Below are 15,086 nucleotides of genomic sequence, written 5' to 3'. Positions count from 1 at the left end.
TTATTTATTTATATATTTATTTATTTATTTATTGAGACAGAGTCTCTCTCTGTCACCCAGGCTGGAGTGCAGTGGCGCGATCTCTGCTCACTACAAGTTCTGCCTCCTGGGTTCACTCCATTCTCCTGCCTCAGCCTCCCAAGTAGCTGGAACTACAGGCACCCGCCACCACGCCCAGATAATTTTTTTGTATTTTTAGTAGAGATGGGGTTTTCACTGTGTTGGCCAGGATGGTCTCGATCTCCTGACCTCGTGATCTGCCCGCCTCGGCCTCCCAAAGTGCTGGGATTACAGGTGTGAGCCATTGCACCGGCCCTGCTTTTTCTTATTAACTTGTGAGTGTCCACTATTTGCTGTCCACTTAGTTTCCTGCTCAATATTCACTTGATCTTTGAATACATTTGAAAACTCTAGACTGATAAACAAACCCTCGTCTAGCTCTCTATATGTAAGATCTGTGTGGCAAGATCAGTATTAACAGGACTGAATTTATTGTACTTGAAAAAAATAGTGTCAAGAAAAGTTAAAATATATTAAGATCTGCTTTTGCTTAAAACAGAAATAAGATTATTTATATTTTCCACCATCCAAAGCATAGTTTAATCTGTGCCTTTCCTGTGAACCCTTTTTTAATCCACCCAGTTAAAATTAATCTTTCTTTCTTCCCTACTTTTGTGTTCCCAAGACACATAATTAATAATTTTCCCTGCCATTTGTCAAAGTCTTGCTTCAGTGGAACTTAAACAGGTGCTTTTCCATTGATAAGTTTCCACAGATGAATCACTATTTTTCTATAATTAGAAACAAGTGCTTCATTCATTTTTTTTTTTTTTTAATTTCACAAACATGTTTTGGCCATGATGATATATCAAAGAAGATAAATAAATTCTGTCCTCAGAGAGCTTACATTATACTAAAAGGAACTACAATACAATAACAAATAAGAAGTTGCAGAATTATAAAATGCATAGAGTGGGAGCAGAGGAAATACGGAGGGATTAATGTTGAACTGACAGTTTTGGGTTGGTGAATTCTGTCAAGTTTGGGTATATGATGAAGTGATCTAAATTAATTCACATATTTATAACTGTCAGATTCTCTTCATAAATTTGGGTATGTTTAAAAAATAAAGGTAGGTGGACTCTATCAGGCTTCACAGCCTCATTTACCAGCTATGTGCTATAATAGTAGTAAGTGTCAAGAGGAGTTTGCAATACACACCATCATTTTTTAGCAAGTAGAAAGAAAAGCAGTCACCAATGTATTGTTGTAGCTTAGTGAAATCTCGTTAACTGTCCTGTAAGGCACGTTGACAAGTACCTCCCACAGAAAGGCAGATATAGGAGCAATCTGACAGCAGGATTGACAAGCTTTCTCATGGCATCAGATTAAAGAGCTCTTCATTAATTAAGAAACAAAGGACCAAGTTAAGTTCTGAATCTAGAGCGTTACTTCAACAGTACTGGAGTTGGGGGATTCTAATGCTTTTATTGTACAACAGAAAGGATGCCTGAACACTTTCTCTGGGTAACCAAATACAGTGAGTGAAAATTATATTTAATATCCCAAACTAGTTAGCAAAACATTCTAATATTTACATAATGGTATGGGAGTGCTTTCTGTGCACTTTCCTTGAAATATGCTTTATTGGTAAAGTATGAAAAATTGTAAATAACTATATCTAGGATACAAATTCTAAATAAAGTTAAATTTCAGGGAACAAGACAAAGTGGGATCAGAAAAGACTTTCTGGTGGAGACACAACCTCGGTTGACTAAGAGATGGGTAGAAATAACCCTGCATAGGTAACAAAAAGCTACCTATGATAAAGTAAATATGAATGCACCATGCTACATAGGGCTAGAAAAGATCTAGTGCTATGGCACTAGCTCTTTCATCTGATGCCATGAGAAAACTTGTCAATCCTACTGTCGGATTACTTCTATATCTGCCTTTCTGTGGGAGGTACTCATTAACATGCCTTACGGGACAGTGAACGGGATCTCACTAAGCTACAACAATACACTGGTGACTGCTTTTCTTTTCACTTGCTAAGAAATGATGGTGTCTATTGCAAACTCCTCTTGACACTTGCTACTCTTATAACACATAGCTGGTAAATGAGACTGTGAAGCCTGATAGATTATGAATAAGTATGGATAATTATCCACCAATGCTCATTCACTCCTTTTTATATGACAATATAAACACACATTTTTAGTGAGGCATCTAAAATAAAGACAAGACTTCAGCATTTTACCAACTAGGTACAACCGTGTGTCTGGTTCTGACCTATGAGATGTGAGAAGTGAGTTGTGCAGCCTAAAAGGTGAACTCTTTAAGGGAGAGATTGTGCTCCTTCTTCCAATTTTCCTTTATCCTTCTGTCTGAACCATGGTTGTGGTAACTGGGACTCCACTTTGGGACATCAAGACATGAGGGTTAATAGACAATTGTCCATCGGGTTTTAGGCTTACTGCACATTTTCCAAACAATAATTACTGGTGACTGTTTTTCATAACATATTTTCAGGATATTTGTAGATCAAAGAGTTGGAAGATAAAGACAGTGACTTCCTTTCGGTCAGAGAGTAGAGAATTGTTCCTTGGCCAGAATCATAAAGATAATGTCTCCCTTCAGGGAGAAGGTTGGGCAGGTTTTCTGGCAGCCCCTTTAAAGGATTAGAGTTTCCAAAACTCGGAGATCCCTTAGAGGTGAAACAAACCCACCACATGTGCAGCATTCACGTGAGTATCTCCGAATCATGCTGGTGAGGCTTGGGGGAAACAAGAAGTGCAGATGTAAACATGAAATTTATGCTGCCTACTGTATTGTCAGTAGCAAAGTCACTTCTCTCTCCCCCATGAATCTTGTTTCTTCTGCCAGCATCCATGAAACTGGAGCAGGCTAATTTGTTAGCTTGGAAGTAGGGTAGAATTTCAGATTCTTCACAGTTCTTGACAATGCTCATACTCTAGCAATGCAGCCTGGATCTCATCACCTGTAAAACCCTGTTTACACACATTCAGACACATATCCTAATCAATACAGGATTTGTTTTCTTGAGCTGCTGTATTGTATGTAATAGAATATAAAATATATGGCACTAACTTAGATGAGCACCTGCTAACTAGGCCTCAAGACTTTGAAACCTGTGGCTGAACATTAGTTAAAACTTATCTGTATGCCAGTAAACACATAAATAGGCGAAATAGCAGGGAAGTCTCAGATTCTTGCAATTTTCAGCAAGAACCTAGAAGAGTGCACTTAGTCAAAAATATTTCTGGATCTCCTGTCAAATCCTGGCACGTAAGGATATACTGGTCAATATTTACAGCAATGGAACTATGAAGCTGATGGTTTTGAAGAATGTTATTTTTCTGTCCTTAACTCACTGCCTTGTAATGAAGCCTTAACTTCATAGCATATCATGCAACTCCCTTCATTCTCAATCTAACCTTCTCATCCTACAAGCTACATATCTTTCATCCCCTCCTTTACTGCCATCCCTTCCATCAATATGACGTACCTGTCACTCTTTATTTATCAACTGCTATGACCTTTCATGCCCCTGGTCTTTACATGTAATGCTTTCCTTGTACGTAAAGCTTCCCCCTGTTTTTTCATCTTACAAATTTTTACCCATCTTTCAACTCAAAGTGGAAATGTCACATTGCCTTTCTGGCTGCGAAACTGTCAGCTGTCACTTTCTGTGCTGCCAGCGCATTGACTTCCGTCATCAGATTCTTCTCTGCTCTTCAAATTCTCAGCATCTAATTTGTCATTTCAATGAAAGAAGCAAGGAATCAGTCTAAACTATGAGTAAATAGATGGTGAGGGGGAGATCTAAGAAGATTACCTTTGATGATTGTTTTTGTTTTTGTGTTTTGAGACAGGGCCTTGCTCGGTCGCCCATGCTGGAGTGCAGTGACATGATTCCAGCTCACTGTAGCTTTGAGCTGGATTCAAGCTCAAAGGGTTCAAGTGTTCCTCCTGCCTCAGCCTCTGAGTAGCTGGGACTACAGGCATGTGCTAACATGCCCAGCTAATTTTTGTAACTTTTTTAGAGATGGGGTTTCGCCACGTTACTCAGGCTGGTCTTGAACTTCTGGGTTAAAGTCATCCTTCCACCTTGGCCTCCCAAAGTGCTGGGATTGTAAGTGTGAACCAATGTGTTTGACCTGATAATTGTTCATGAAGACATGTATGTATATTATAGCATATATTCGAACTGCTCAGCGAGAATGTGCCAGTAAAGTCATTTGATCCTGGGCTTACTTTCTGTTTTTGTTTTTGACACATAATAATTATACATATTCATGGATTATAATGCTATGTTTTGATGCTTGTATGTATTGTGCAATGAACAAATTAGGTAATTAGTATATTCATCACCTTAAACATTTATTATTACTTTGTTGTGAGAACATTTGAATCCTCTCTTCTAGCTATTCAAACTATGCAGTGCATTATTGTTAGTTGTGGTCACTCTAATGTGCAATAGAATATCAAAAGTTATTTCTCCTAACTGCAAAATTGTACCCTTTGACCAACCTCTCTCCATCTACCCCTCCCCACTTGTTGTCTCCAGTCTCTGATAACCACCATTTTACTCTCAAATTCTATGAGACATTTTTTTTTTAGAGTACACATGTGAGTGAGATAATGTGGTATTTGTCTTTTGGTGCCTGGCTTATTTTGCTTAATGTAATGTCCTTCAGGCTCATCCATGTTATTGAAAATAATAGGATTTTATTCTTTTTATGGCTGAATAGTATTCCATTGTGTTCCAACAAATGGAGCACATTTCCATTATCCATTTATCCATTGTTGAGCATTTAGTTGATTCTATAATTTGGCTATTGTGAATAGTGCTGCAATAAACATGGAAGTGCAGCTGTCTCTTTTATATACTGGTTTCATTTCCTTTGAATATATACCAAGTAATGAGATTTCTGGATCGTATGGTGAATCTACTTGTAATTTTTTGAGGGATTACCATACTCTTTTTTGTAATGGTTTTACTAATTTACATTGCCATAAACAATGTATAAGAGTTTCCCCTTTTTCACATCCTCATCAGCATTTATTACTTTTTTGTTTTTTTGATAATAGCTGTTCCCACTAGAGTGAGGTGATATCTCATTGTGGTTTTGATTTGTATTTCTGTGATGGTTAGTGCTGTGGAGAATTTTTTCACATATCTGTCTGCTCCTGGACTTTTCTTTGTTGGGAAGTTTGATTACTGATTCAATATCCAAAATCTGAACAGACCTATATGTAGTTTGATACTAGATTAGACAGATATAGGTCTGTTCAGAGTTCATATTTCTTCATGATTTAGTCTCGATGGTTTGTATGTCATCACTACTTTTTAAGGTAAATTCAGGTATATATTTACATAATTTTTGAAACAATTTCAGAAACAGAAAACTGTGATCTATTATGGCCTAGAACTATTTCATTATTATCAACATTTGGTTCAAATGACTCAATAGTATAATTTATCAGAGTAATGTTTATGAATAAATAAAGCAGCTTGAAGTAAACATTTCCTTTAAAACAATAGAATATAAGAAGTTCATATCGTGTTTATTTATGAACTATATAAGAGGGCTATGCTAGGTATCTCACAGAAAGATGCCCATAAGTGAAGTCCTCGCAAAATACATTTAGTTATATTTTAATATCTTAGGGTTACTCCATACTTCTTTTGTGTTAAATCATCAATTTAAATGAAACAGAAATAAGTGAGGTTCAGATTTCATAAGGTGTTTAGGATGATTAAAAACTTATAAGTGAATAATTATTTCACTTTTGGGTGTTTTTGCAAGCTAAATTGTTCAATACTTGCTTTTTTTTTTTTAATGTTCCTATTGGTTAATTTTAGCATACTACAAGATTGAGAGCTAGCAGACTACTTGTGAGTAATCAAGCAAAGAGGTATTACACACATAAAGGGAACACTTGGGCAATCAGATATATTTTACTATGGCAGTCATTACGAAAAACACAAACAGCTTTAAAAAAAATTCCTAGGATTTAAAATAATTTTGCATATCATATTTTAGAGTTATTATATAGTATTAGAGCAGGAATTTTTAAATCTACTTCTCGATTGATTTATATGCTAAGTAATACTGCCTTCCTATGCATTTATTTAGAAATTGAGTATTATAGATTTAAGTCTACTTATAAACATATTATATTGGATATATTGTCCATAGTAAAGAAAACACTTCATCTGCAAACCCCAAATATCTGAGACAGGTCTCAGTCCATTTAGGAAGTTTATTTTGCCAAAGTTAAGGGCTCGTGGCCATTACACAGCTTCGGGAGACCTGACAACCTGTGCCACAGGTGGTTGGGGCACAGCTTGATTTTATACATTTTAGGGAGATATGAGGCATCAATCGATCAATATGTGTTCCATCCAGAAAAGTGGGACAAATCGAAATGTGGGGGAGGGGCTTCCAGGTCATAGGTAGGTAAGAGACAAGTAGTTCCATCCTTTTGATTTTCTGACTAGCCTTTCCAAAGGAGACACTCAGATATTCACTTATCTCTGTGAGCAGAGGGATGGCTTTGAATTATGTCTGCCCTTTGTCCACAAGGAAATTTCTTGTGAGGAAGGTACAGAGCTTTTTTTTTTTTTTTTTTTTTTTTTTAATCTTAGTAGCTATCTTTTCTAGGAATAGAATGGGAGGCAGGTTTGTGCTAAGCAGTTCCAAGCTTGAGTTTTCCCTTTGGCTTTAGTGATTTGAGAGTCCCAGGATTTATTTTCCTTTCACACATCTAATCTCATTAAAACACAAACAAATCATATCCTCCCTCTATTCAAAAACCACAATGGCTTCCTGTTGTACTCAGGAGAAAAGTCTACATGCAGCTTGTAAGCTGCCATTCACCCTGAGCTACCACTCTCATATCAGTCTCTGTCCCAGCCACTCTGGCTTCCTTCCTGTTTCTGAAATTTTTCACTCACTATTTAGTCATCCTTAAAACTTCCTTCCCCACATATTCCTGAAGTCACCGTCAATCACTACCACTATCTTCCAAGTTTTTGCAAAAGGTTTCAGTGAGAACTTTTCTGGTTACTTATTTAAATTGTATTCACAATCTCCACCCTCACCAGTTGCATTACTGATCCTGCTTCTGGACTCTATGTCCATTGCACTTTGCACCTTCCCCAGTAGTAAATGATATTTATGTTTACTTTGTATATTATGTCTATCCCTGCTTCCGTACAATTGAGTGCATGGATTTTTTTTTCCTGTTTTGTTCATGGACATATCAATAAAAGTTTTAACAATGTGTGGCACACACTAAACATTCAAAAATAGGTAGTGAGCAAATGGATAAGTAAATAAATGCAACACAGTACCTTACTGTGATAAAATAATGACTATGATTAAATGGGGAAGAACTATTTTATTAGGATTAGACAATGCATTCAAATTATGTTAGTACCATTTATGATGTATAACTTATTTTGGGGTGTTTTCTATCATACTTCTTATTAATAAAATAATTGTAGCAAGATAAGTGCATCAAGTAACCTTCAGCAATTTCAATCATACTAACATTGTTGCATTCTTTTTCCTGTAAAGTCTTGTCTTTAGCTCTAGTATAGTCACTGATTAAGAAAGTTGTTGGTAAGATAATACTTTTAGTTTATTACATTTATTCATTGTTCTAAACTGTGAGGTTGGAAAACAAGGCGCAGGCATGTGTTACATACTGCCAAATCACTTGCTTATCAACAAGTAGGATAATGCCTTTCTCCTGTTTATGTTCATTGTCTTACATTTTATTCTGTATTTTAATAGCCATTTCTTAATATTTATTAAACTAATATACTAATATTACTTATTTCTGCAGTATGCAATTTAAATCTATCCAACTTTCTAGAAATAGAGGTTAAAATTATAGTTATTTTAATTTCATCTAGTATACTTCAATTTCTATACAAAAATAGAAATTTCTAGTATATATGATCATTTATTGGGTATCTTTAACAAAATCTCCCTGCAAAGTAATGTATTTCCAACACATTTGAGTCTCATACTATGAACATTTATTTTAAAAGACCTTTTATTTTCTCTATTTTGTCATCCAGACTATGATATTAAATCACGTTTTTCCAATTGTGTTTTAGGCTGTATTCAGTTGGAGGTCGTGATGGAAGTTCCTGTTTGAGTTCAATGGAATATTATGATCCTCATACAAATAAGTGGAACATGTGTGCTCCCATGTGTAAGAGGAGAGGGGGTGTCGGAGTGGCCACATGTGACGGTTTTCTTTATGCAGTAGGAGGTCATGATGCTCCTGCTTCAAATCACTGTTCCCGGCTACTGGATTATGTAGAAAGGTGAGACCCCAAGGACACTTTTATAGTGAAAGAGACAGTGCAAATCACATTGATGCCTGATTCAAGTGTTTGGAAAAATTGCATTATTTAGGAAAGTTAAATTCAACACCTAGAGATACATTTTTTAACTCCTTTCTCTCTCTCTCTCTCTTTCTCTCTCTCTCTCTCTCTCACACACACACACACGTACTTTCTTTTATTTTCTTATTCTTGTATTCCTGGCTTCCTCCCTTCAACTAATATTTATTTAAATTTCCACAATGTTTTTTCGCAAGTCCTTAAATAATCTTTAAATTTCTTCTTGATATACTTTCAAAACATACATTAAAAAGAAGTTTTGAGTGATTTATGAAATGTGAATATTTGTTAATGCTTTTAAAAATATTGGATATTTTGCTTCTGTGTTCTATTCTTCTGTTCAAGTTTGTTTTACTACCCTTTCAAACTCTCAAAGGTGAATTATTAAGTTCTTATTTTATGACAAATCCTTTTTAACATAAGACAGACTGATTGGAGCTATATTTTTAATAATCTTGGTATATGAAGGAAACATAGGTTCTCTTATAACTCTTTCTAAAATTGACCAGGTGCACAGAAGCTAGAGTGGGATAACACCTTGGCTTCAGGTAGGAATACAATGCAGAGACTTCTGGCACAGCTATCACTGAGTTCTCTTTTGGCTGTGCGTTGCTTAGAAGTATTATATGGTATGCAGTAAGGACTGAACAATCCTTAGTAAGATGCATGGTAATATTTCCTATTACATAGGATCCATAGTGATCCATGGAGAAACGAGGATAAGGAATATTTAGGTCAATTGGTTTATCAATTGGTATAAGATAAGTAACTCTACTGTAACAAATAACTTTAAAACTCTCAGTGGTTTAATACCATGATGCTTTTTTTCCTCATTCATGCTACATATCCATGATATTACCACTCTGGTACTCAGACTGACACATAACCTAGAATATTGGTCATTGCTGGTCTCTATGTCAAAAGGAAAAAGCCAGAGAGTAGTAAATTGTTCACTGGTCCTTAAAGATTTCACCTGCAAGTAATAGAATTCTCTTTTGTTTGTACTACAATGACAAACCAATAACATGGCCACAGAAAACTTCATGGGAGTGTGAGACCAATATCCCAACTTGTATCTGGGAGAAAAGTGAGATGTTTGGTGGATAGCTCCGAGAGCAGAAACATTTTCCTTTTTATATTAGGAAAACACAGCCTGTATCCTGATGCCTGTAAGTGGTATAGATAATCAAAAAAGGATATTCTTTCCCACTTACGACAATTTTTTCTAAGGATGTGTAATTATTTTTACTGAGGATAAGTCCGTTGGCAAGAGATGGTTTTTGGTAAGCAGGCTGTGTTCAAATTAGATAAAATGCAGAAACAATGTTTACCAATATTGCTACTCTGTGAAATGGACTGTAGCTTTATGGCTGTATACCCATCGAGAAAGGCATTAAGTTCACTGCATTTTCACTTTAATATTTTCTAGTCCACTGAAATCAGGAACTACAGGTGTTACGATGAAGACAGTGGCCAGTGTCCTAATAAATAGGTTTATACTTTTATACACACAAATGTGCAATCATTTATTTTTTAAAATGCTGCTAATAGACTGACAACTAATCCACTTACATTTTCTCTGCTAAATTCCTGCATAAACGAAGAGATGAATATGATGAGCCTCCTACTTTTACCTTGAATATCTTATATAAATTCTGCTAATGAAATATTTCATCCCAATATTCTCATCCAACCCGACTGTATAATGTATTGAAATGTTGTTTGTGAACAGAGGCATAAATAATTCAGTTTAGGAATATATTTTTGTTGGAAAATTAGATTTAAATAAGCATGGCTATTTTGAGTTATAGGAGTGCAGTGGATATGAGCAGCTTAAGTAATGCAGAAGCACACAGCATTATCATGATTCTTATCCTAGCTCATACTACCCATCAGATTAATAGCACTTTTGCACTTTTTATAACATATTTTCTATGCTGATGATTTCACATGTAACTCCTCAATAAATCAAGATATGCAACTGTGCCTCTGTGAAATCACTTTGCACATAGAATGTAAAAATGTTTTTTAGCACATAATCATAGGCCAACATCATTAGAAATAGCAAGAATAGTGTACAATGCTATGTTTTGTAGAGAGATGGATAGATCACATTTTATTATAGCACAATGATTTTTTATAGAAATATAGACTATTATATAATGGCGGTGTTAAGTCCAGTTTTATAATGCTTATCAAAAATTGTTTGCACTCAGGTATTGTAAGCACAAATAATACTGGCACCTCAAATCAGAGAAGGTAGAAGGCAGGGACTGAATGAGAATGAGGACGCTAGACTAGTTTATGGAACAGATGAAAACTAATTTTGTGACCAAACCTCACCCTAGTAAGAGCAACCTGGTGGACAAAATCAGTGTCCAAAATGTGCATTGAGTTTCAGGAGAAGTGAGGTCCAGAAGATGTGATCTATTAGGCAAACAACATTCATTCATTTATCTATTTAGTCAACAACTATTGTTTTTCGTGTATTTTGCACTATGCTATACAGAGCTTACAGTATTAGAAGAAAGAGACAAATAAATAAATAAACCTTTAAGATACCAAATGAAACTGGAATCTAGGCAACAGATAAGAAAATATGCTCAAAGGCATCAGTCCCGCTGCTGAGTAATAATAGATCAGAACCACCTTTGCCCTCACATCTGCATCCCGGTAATGAGGGCGGGTGAAAGAAGGGTGTCAAGATAATAGGAACCTTCTATGCCAGACTTTGTAATACCCACTTCTGCATCTTCCAATTCATTCTTCTTATAGTTGCCAGAGGGATCATTTCATAATGCAAATTTGACCAAGAAGAAAAATTGAGATTTATTTCTTGGTACTAATTATTAACATTATAATTAAAATTCTTTTTACATCAGTTTTTTAAATTAAACTAGGTGCCATCGGCTGAAACTGCCCAAGATAGCTTTCCACCCAGCTCTATATTATGGTGCTTTGTACAATTTCTGGCACAGAATAGGCACATAACAAGAATGTATTGAATCAATCAGACACTAAGAAAAATGAACCTCAATATTCCCACAAGGAAAACTTTCTTGAGATAAACTGTAAATAGGATGTTATATAGACAAATGAATTGACAGAGAAATTGTAGAAGATAAATGTATAGATTGATAGAGCAGAAGAATGGGTGAATGTTGAGATGGACTCATGGAGAGGCAAATGTAATCATTTGAGGTTTACTTTATGACCGAGAATATTGTAAAATTTGGTAGATGTTTGTTTGGTATTGCAAATCCACATTTGCATTTGCATCATCTTGGCGGAGTATTATTTCCATATACTTTAAGCAGAAAATTGTTGAGATAGATAGGGCCTGAAAAGCTAAGCAATTGTTCAAATACTGATTTAAAAGTATATCCTTATACCTTATCTAAACACTATTAACAATTTTGATATATTATTGTGATGTGCTGCTTCTCCCCTTCCCCCTTCCCTTTCCTCCCCCAAACCCTTTCTCATTCAAGATACTATTGCTGGAGTCAGCTGCATGAGTGCAGGCAGAAAGGACTAGCTAGTTTGTTGCCATTGTTTTTCTGTTACTATGCATTCATAATGTTTGCTATTGGCTAGCAAATTATGCTCAAATTTTGGATAGACTATGTTAATATGAGGATTATATTAGTCCATTTTCACACTGCTGTTAAGAACTGTCTTAGAGTGCGCCGAGATCGCGCCACTGCACTCCATCCTGGGCGACAGAGCGAGACTCCCTTAAAAAAAAAAAAAAAAAAAAAAAAAAAAAAAAAAAAAAAAAAAAAAACTACCTTAGACTGGGTCATTTATAAAGAAAAGAGGTATAATTGACTCATAGCTCCACATAGCTGATGAAGCCTCAGGAAACTTACCATCATGGAGAAGGGGAAGCGCGCATGTCTTACATGGCAGCAGACGAGAGAGAGCGAGCGAAGGAAGAACTTGCCAAACACTTGTGAAACCACCAGATCTCATGGAAACTTACTCACTGTCACAAGAATAGCGTGGGGGAAATCACCCCAATTATCCAGTCACCTTCCGCCAAGTTTCTCCCGCAACATCTGGGGATTACAATTCAAAATTAAATTTGGGTGGGGACACAAAGCCTAACCATATCAAGGATTCTATGCTAACCTAAGTATTTAGGAGCCCTGCTTTATAAGTAGATGCAGCAACGTTAGCTGATACAATAGCTATACCAATTTAATTCTGTGATTTGCTATTTCCCTCAATGGCTTATGAGGAGCGACACAGAAAAGAGGTGACAGAATAACCTGCTGTCCTTAGATATGCTGCCCAGAATTATTCTGGCATCATGATAATTTATCTGCATATTTTGAGGACGAAGGATTATGTGGAAATACAAATATGGACGAATAAATGAAACATATGTTAATCTATACAGATAGAAGGATATCGGCCAGGTCCAGTGGCTCACGCCTGTAATCCTGGCATCTTTGGAGGACAAGAAAGGTGGATTGCTTGAGCTCAGGAGTTTGAGATCAGTCTGGACAACATGGCAAAATCTCATCTGTACTAATAATACAAGAATTAGTCAGGTGTGATGGCACATGCCTGGGGCCCCAGCTACTTGGGAGGCTGAGGTGGGAGGATCACTTGAGCCTGGGGAAGTTAAGACTGCAGTAAGCCATCATTTGCCACTGCACTCCGGCCTGGGTGACAGAGTGAGACCCTGTCTCAAAAAATATATAAATAAAATAAAATAAAAGTAATTTGGCTTTAGAGTGCTAATTATGGTTTTCTGTCGTACTAGTAGAGGAAGTGATTATATAAATAATCCGTTGCTTTTTAGTTTTGAACTGTTAAGAGATATCCAATTTTTAAAGTTTGTTTAAACTGGCATTCAGATTTCCTGGGTGTAATCCATGTTCTGCTGACTGAGAATAGTTAAAATAATTTTTAAAGGTGTATTGTGACAACTGCATCTGAGAGGAGTCAAAGAGCTGTTTAGCTTTTCCTTATTTTCTTTTTGTTCTGTCAACAACTCATTTCTCCTCTCCTCAACCTTGAAAAATGGATGTAATAAAATATGACATAAGTCAAAATAGAATTTTTCATTCATCATTATACAGAAATTGAAATCAAATTAACTTTAAAGTTTTTTGGCATTGAAAATGAACAACAGATATTGAGAAGAGAAGCAGAAATTTATTTTCTTCCGTCTTCCTTTCTGAATCATTCTATGCCCATTATGTTTTTAAGAAGGGGGTTTAAAAAGTTAGGAGAATATCAATAAGTACATCAAAAAAGACTACCCATTTAAAGTGGACATTAAGCACATCATCGGCATAAGAGCCTGAAACACACTGAATATATTGAGGAGATTTTTTCTAACATTGTGCTGACTGCTTTCTCCTCTGTCTTGGGGTTAAAATTAACAGTGAATTCAAAACCACTTCAAGGTATTATAATCATCTGAGGTTTACTTTATGACCCAGAATATCGTAAAATTTGGTAGAAAATCATGTGTACCAACAAATATTGTCTATAAGGGTAACCATTATCCCACTACCATTATTTATATGCTTTTAGAAAGTTATGTGTTATAAACCAAAATATGAAAATTATTTTCATTTCAAATATATTAGGATCTACCCTAAAACTTTAATTCTTAGAATTCTCTTAGGACAGAATCAGTTTGATAAAGCATGTACATAAATCCAATGTGAGTTTATCACAGAAAGGCACATTTGGTTTAATATTGAAAAGAGTAATAATGTAACTTAATACAATGACAATTAAATGAATGTCTGAATAAGTGAATAGATGATAAAAGTCAATATCCATTATAAAAATGCTCCCCAAACTTGAAAAATAAACTGATGTTGTTAATTTGATAATAAGAATCTACAAAATATTCATAGTCAAATATGGAAATGTTTTGTGTTTTTCATTAGAATGAGAAGAAAAACATGACTGCTAATACCATTTTTATTAGACATGTTAACAGAACAACTAGCCATGTTAGGCAATAGAAAGAAAGCAAATTGCCACCAATTGGAAAGGAATAAATAAAAATGCCATTATTCAAGATTATGTGATAAATATCTAATAATTTCATATGAATCAAACTAGAAACTGTTAGATTGAAATAATAAGATTGCTATATACTCAGTCAATATATACAATTAATTGGGCTGGGCATAATGGCTTATGCCTTTAATTCCAGCTCTTTGGGAAGCCAAGGAAGGTGGATCACTTGAGCCCAGTAGTTTGTGAGCAGACTGGGTGACATAGTGAGATCTCATCTCACTAAAACTTGAAAACAATAATAATAAAAATAAAAAGTTAGCCAGGCATGGTGGCACATGCTTGTAGTACCAGCTACTCTGGAGGTTAAGGTGGAAGGTTTGCTCAAGCACTAGAGCTGGAGGTTGCGGTAAGCCGAGATTTCACCACTGTCTGGGTGACAGACTGAGGCCTTGTCTCAAAAACAAGCAATCACACAAACCCCAACCCCCTCCCAAAAACAAAAACAAAAACAAAAACAAAAAATGAGCAAACAAAATTTATAAATTTAATGCAGTCTTTTTAAATTACAATTTTTTCGTGTAGTTTCATTGTGGCTGTGTGTACATTGGAAACATGATCCTAAAATTTAAATAAAAGTGAAAAG

At 35.5% G+C, this 15,086-nt stretch overlaps 1 protein-coding gene across 1 annotated transcript in view; it reads left to right on the top strand.

The window, feature by feature from the left end:
* The window catches only part of KLHL1 (kelch like family member 1), a 438,469-nt gene that overhangs the window by 411,334 nt on the left and 12,049 nt on the right, over nucleotides 1-15,086 (top strand). Inside the window, 1 exon segment of the mRNA NM_001195300.2 lies at nucleotides 8,159-8,371. Coding sequence (NP_001182229.1) covers nucleotides 8,159-8,371 — 213 coding nt within the window.

Source organism: Macaca mulatta, chromosome 17 (genome assembly GCF_049350105.2).
Source record: "Macaca mulatta isolate MMU2019108-1 chromosome 17, T2T-MMU8v2.0, whole genome shotgun sequence".
NCBI lineage: Eukaryota > Metazoa > Chordata > Mammalia > Primates > Cercopithecidae > Macaca > Macaca mulatta.
The sequence above is the reverse complement of the archived record's forward strand: the minus strand, read 5'-3'. Positions and strand labels throughout refer to the sequence as shown.